This window comes from Rhagoletis pomonella, unplaced genomic scaffold, assembly GCF_013731165.1.
Source record: "Rhagoletis pomonella isolate Grant_MI unplaced genomic scaffold, Rhpom_1.0 Rhpom_scaffold_02502, whole genome shotgun sequence".
Classification (NCBI taxonomy): domain Eukaryota; kingdom Metazoa; phylum Arthropoda; class Insecta; order Diptera; family Tephritidae; genus Rhagoletis; species Rhagoletis pomonella.
The window spans coordinates 22,905-29,119 of NW_023461056.1; the positions used below are offsets into that span (position 1 = coordinate 22,905).

At 37.3% G+C, this 6,215-nt stretch overlaps 1 protein-coding gene across 1 annotated transcript; it reads left to right on the forward strand.

Annotated features, from left to right (window-relative positions):
• The first annotated feature begins 4,705 nt into the window (after window positions 1-4,705).
• On the forward strand, window positions 4,706-5,770 carry LOC118753465. The gene is made up of 3 exons (XM_036488349.1): window positions 4,706-4,851; window positions 4,913-5,114; window positions 5,172-5,770. Exons 1-3 carry the CDS (start codon window positions 4,836-4,838, stop codon window positions 5,314-5,316), a joined length of 363 nt encoding a protein of 120 aa, XP_036344242.1. The 5' UTR covers window positions 4,706-4,835; the 3' UTR covers window positions 5,317-5,770.
• Window positions 5,771-6,215: the final 445 nt, after the last annotated feature.

Sequence of the window (6,215 nt, forward strand, 5' to 3'; positions counted from 1 at the left end):
GGTTAATTAACTAAGTACTTTGCAATTAAGGAAGCAATGCCTTAAAACCAAAAAAATTTAGTAAAGTTGATATACTATTTTTCATATCCTATAATGGAAAATATACACGAATATTTTGCAAATACGTGAATTCCTAGATCCGGGAGCACTTTCGAGTATCCGAAACAGTGTTGCCAGTGTTACATCTAAGAACATGTGCTATTTTGTATACTTTCCAATTTCGGAATGTAATCTCTAAAGGCGGACCTCCATAAGCCTGCTATAGTGTTCAATGGGAGCGTGAGCGTGAACTTTTTATTTTCACCAATATCTTCGTTATTACTTAACTTTTTGCAATAGTTGATACATCAAAAGATAGAGATTAATATACGTTCACGCTTACGCTCGTATTGAACTGCATATCAAGCTATAGCATGCTTATCCGTATGCGTGAGTTTGACATTTACGCTTAGAAATCAAAATTCATACAATTTTCTTACATTTTTATGCCTTGCTATGTAGGTGCTACCATAAAAATTTTTATATTCAATTTTTCTTTCAAACGCACGCACACGTATACGCATGCTATGGAGATCCGTAAGTGTTTCCACCGCGTTTTCTTTGGATTTCGTTGACATTTGCTATTTTGTGTGTGTGTTTGCATGCGGTTGTTTATCATGAACCAACTAACAAGATCACGCAATCGGAAAAGAATGAAAAAAGTAAATTTCTTTCGTTTTTGACATCTGCCTAAAAATGAAAACAAACAAAGAAAACGAAAAAGGCGCGGTTATTGAGTGCGATTAGATTTGTATTTATTATAAAATATAAAAAGTGAAACTTGATGACAATTAGCAAAAAAAGTTCATAAAATATGGTTTTAATGATTGAGAGTGTTTTACAATCGCATATTAACGGCACCGGCCGATTTTTCAATGCCAACGTTCTGACCACAAATGTGCACCCACTTTTCACGCAAATTTACGCCTCTTGGCAAATCAAACAGACGCACAAACTTGTTCCAATCACAAAGCACTTCATATTATATCATAAATTTGTAATAAATCAAAATTTCTAATTAAAACCGCTGCAGAAAACACATAAAATCGCTAAAATATCACTACGAAGAGGTAGAAGACGATGTAAACAGAACCAAAAAACATCAAAAACGCTACGAAAACTTTTTTCTGAAAATCGATTACAAATACAACGATGGCGGATTACGTGATCTGTAGTCGTTGGTTCATGGTTGTTTATGTAGATAATTTTGACATTTCAAGTGAAACTGTCTACAGGGTTGATCTTTTTAATATCTAACGGTTTGTTTGTCTTACAAAAGTGGGGATTTCGACAGAATTCCGTCATTTTCGAACGTTCGCCAAAATGTTTATAGGGTTGTTTTATTACACCGTAAATTATAATGAACTGTTAAATCCTGAAAACGCTAGTACTTAAACCAAATTTACATAAAAATGCAGTTCTGGTTCACGTTATTCTACGTTTTGCTTGAAATACAGTACTGGCGCACGGCAAACTTCGACGAATTGGGCGATGCTGTCGTTACACACGGCGATTTTTATTGCGGCAACTCGACTTGTGTGCCAGAGAGCGTGACGAGGAAAGGAGAGGGGCACCAATTTGCTTGTGCTCGAGCAACACGCTTTGTGCTCTCATTCGTCTCTATAAATTGAGTTAAGGCTCAGTTATGCATACTTTCCACTGCACGGCATAGCATGTCATTTTACGTAGAATCCAAAAATCAACAGACTTCTACATATGTAATGCTGTGCATTGGGTAACCGCTTACACGCAAAGCTCATTTAACAGATTCCCTATGTGATGACTCTCATGCAATACTAAGGGCCGGTTACTCAATGTCTGGTTAACACTAATCTGCGGTTAAACATCGTTATCGACGTTACCGACTCCCTGTTGTATGCATGGAGTCGAAGACGTCGATAACGATGTTTAACCGCAGAATAGTGTTAACCAGACATTGAGTAACCGGCCCTAAGTATGTATAACTGGGCCTTTAGCGGTTCACAGCTGACAACAAGACATGATTCAATAAAAGGCCCTACACACGCATTGATTTATCGGCCAATCAGTTGACCAACCTACTTAACGAAACTCAACGCACCAACCAGTTTGCCGATTTCATTTGAGTGACTGTTTTTGAACTGTGAACACAACAGCACCGGTAAACTTTTAAGCTATGCCAGGAAAGCTGCTCATTTTTATGTATTTATTACTGCTACCGCCCCCGTTTTCACAAATTATACGCATTTTCACCAGCGAAAAGAACCGAAAAACACATGTTAACGTTAATGTGCCTTTAAAAAAAAATGAAATCGCATTTTAAGCTACCAACTTGTATACACACAGAGCAACAAGTTGACCAACCTGCCTCAAAAATCAAAAACTTTTGATTTTCTCCAACCTGACGAACAACTTGACGAAGGTTTGCCAACTTGCCTACACACGGCTTATTTACCACCAACTTCTAGCAGTTGGCCAACTGCTTGGCCGATAAATCGATCCGTGTGTAGGGCCTTTAAGCAGTGGCACCGTGTCGCTTCTTTGCAAATTTACTTTGAAAAAGTGTATCTTTGCTGAGAAATAGAAGAATAAGCTTTTGTGCAATATGTTTATTTGTATATGCGTATGAAGCACATTTAACTGATGAAAATATAAATTGTTTTTAAATTGGATGTTTACATAAATCTAATAGTAATTTTGTTTTAGTTTTGAGTCCTTTTGCAGTTTTTATGCAGCTAAATAGCACATAAATTACGTAATACATTTATATATATTCAGCCTTATCATGAGTTTCATTTTCCCTGAACCGGTTCACTTTTCACTTTTGGTTTCCATGATTTTCGGGTGAATTTTTTTTCAGGCGAAACTCAGAATAAGACAGATTAATATTTCGCTTAAAATGCCAGATTTCCTACAAATGCGTTAGGTTTTACAAAAGGAATTTCACTACTAATTACCTACTTTGCGTACTTTTCTACTACCATTTTCGCACCAAGGGATTTTATACTTCCCATATCTCCGTCCTTCGTAAATGTAACCTTTTGTAAGGGAGTGTCAAGCCGCAGCTGTCAATAATTATCTAACCATGTATTATCGGCTGCATTCCTTTATTTATTCTGAACGTTTGGAATAAACTTTTGTTTACCTTTTCTTTAGAACGTTCTGGTGATATGTTAACGTATATTTGAAACGTATTCTGTTTATTCCGGCTGTGAAATGGGATTATCCGGAATGTATAAAGAAACGCAGCCATTGAATCATGACAACAAGAATTGCATAAAAAAAAGTCGCCGTGTGCAAATCAAACGAGCAACACCAAAAGGGAATATGAAAAATCGCCTCGACCAAAATTTCCATGAATAAGCGCAGACTAAAGCGAAGCGCACATTGGCGCGATTCTGTCGTTGCGAATACGTTGCGAATTCGGCTGTTAACTTCGAATCCGCAAACGTGCGCACACTTGAGGGATTTTTTCGCGTCGATTTCCGATGTACAATTCACTCAATTTTCCCTGTATTTCGTGTATTTTCGCACTCGGCGTGCCCAAATCGTACAAAATACTATTATTACGAACGTTTTTATTAGTTTTTGTACATTACACGTTTTTTTTTCTTTGCCTTTATTGCTGTGACACCTTTCTTCTTCTTCTTTGACGCCTTCAAAACGCTGCAAGCCGCGTTTCGAACGCGTCAATAGAGAAGAACATTGAATGTTCGAAAAATTCGCAGCGACGGAATCGTGCAAGTGTGCGCTAGCGCATTAAAATGTATGGGTAGCATTGTTGTAATTTTTGGGCTTGCGGATTCCCAACGACAGAATCGCGCCAATGTGCGCTTCGCTTTAAGCTGCATTTACGCTGACGACACACAATCAGTTTTACCTTTCAATTTAATCTCACACATTACTTGTGAAACGTTACTAGCCATATAGCTCCCCCTATTATGAATTCGTACGATGCACGATAACCGCTTGCATTCTGTTATTCTCTATTACGAGTCGGTCTTGTCGAATGAGATCCGATAAATGTGAACAAAAACCACACTCATTCACAACAATACATCTTTCGGGCGTATGGAAAGGATAAGAGCCAAATTACACGATGACTTTTCACCCTGGGTGGAAAGTCATGCGTGTCGAGCTTGTTGGCAAGAAGTGTAGCGAAGTCAGCGGGGTAGGCAAGCAGCGAAATCGAGGGGTTTTTTTGACTTTTCGCTTTTATCGAGTTCACTTTTTCGTATTTTTGCTTTGAGTTCGAGATTTGCTCCGCTTTAAAATTGAGGACGAAAGAGTTGACCAAAGAAAATTTGACGTTTAAATGTCAAAAATACGCAAGAAACGCCGCAAAGAAAAAAGGTATCTTGCACGAGGATTTTCGAAGACTTTTTTAAAAGGGAACGTGCCAAAAACGCAGGGTGAAAAGTCGTCGTGTAAATTGGCTCTAATACGAGCGTTTATCGTAATTGGCTCTAATACGAGCGTTTATCGTAACGTCATCGTGTAATAAACAATTTTATGGAATTATCTACCAAGGTGCGTTCATGAAAGAAAGCAGATGAACTGAAAATTTAAGCAATTTATCCCTTTATCGCTTTATATGAAGACCCCTAATATTTAAAACATGATAAATTAAACGAACTACGATCCTAATTATCGACTTTAATAATCGATTATTCTATATCGGAAGTTTATTTCTCATCTCTAAAAGTAATAGCAAAAAAGTTAAGCTCTCGTTTACACAACAATTTAAATTGATCAATTAGGAGTTAATTGCGATATTTTAATTAGTTTATTGAAATTGTAATTAACCCAAAACAGAGATGGAAAACAGTAGCGGTAAGGATATATGTCTATTTTATAATTTCCAAAACAAGGTATTTATTAAATTTTCTGAAAGGTAAGAGACGACGCAATAGATGGGAAGAAGGCGGTGAAAAGGCATTACTGCAAATATGGGAGGAGAAGGTGGACAAACTTCGCGCCTTCAAGAAGAACCACCATGTCTTAATAGAGATGGTTGCAGAGATGGAATTAATGGACTACTATTACAATATGAGGGATATAAAGACGAAAATGCAAAATATGGTCGCCCGCTACCGGTAGCCGGTTTATAACAAATTTACTTTCGAATGAATACAATTTTCGAATATTTGCAGAAAGGAAAGAAAACTAGTAAAATCTGGAATGCCTTCAGTTTGGGACTACTATGAAGAGATGCACGCTATAATGACTCGCTATGAAAGTAACAACAGTGAAATACTGGCAAATTGCAGATCATTTAGTGCTGGTAATGAATATTAACATAAATTAACCGAACACGTATATACATCGCACTTGTTTTTAGTTAGTATAGATTTAGTGGTACATGTGGCTGAGTGGTTAGAGGTGCGTACACCCTTTCCGTAGGTGCTGGGTTCAATCCTTGGTCCGGCTATATGTTAATTTTAAAAAAGTTTTTTCTAACAGCCGCCGCCCCTCGGCAGGCGCGTTGGCAGACCTACGAGTGTATTTCTGTAATGGTCACAGGTAGCATCCGCGCAGAGAGCACAGCCCTTAAAAAAATTGAGTAACGTTAAAGGCTACAATTGATTTTTTGTAGTCATGCAAACGCCCTATCACAGGCTACCGAGATAGGTCGATCTTAATGTAAGAAGAGCGGTAATTTTTGCATACTTAATCCAATATTTTAATTTTTTTTTGGATTATGACTATTGAAGTAAACCCAGCAAACATTTGGAGTCGTAAATGGACTCCTATTTCGGAGCCTTTACGCTCATACTGAGCTCATTTAGGTGTCCGATATGAGGGTGATTGCCTTCCTCCGAAGGTCGCCTTATGTATGTATGTATATGAGCTTAAATTCATACATCAAATGAGCCTCAATATGAGTCATATTGGAGTCTTATTGGCCTCATGTACGGCTCATTTTGGACTCTTTAAAACAATTTTTGGCCTCATACCTATATGGATCATTTCAGACTCTTTTTGAAGCTCTTATCGGCCTCATAAATTACTACATTCGGACTCTTATTTTAGGCTGTTCTTTGAGTCTTATGGAATGCATTACATTTGCAAAGGCATTCAGCAAAAATTTCTTTCAAATAACATACATACATACTTACATCATATATGAATCCTAAAAGATTCATATAAGAGTAAACATTTTTTGTTTTTGAAACTCATATTTCTTACCACCTAGG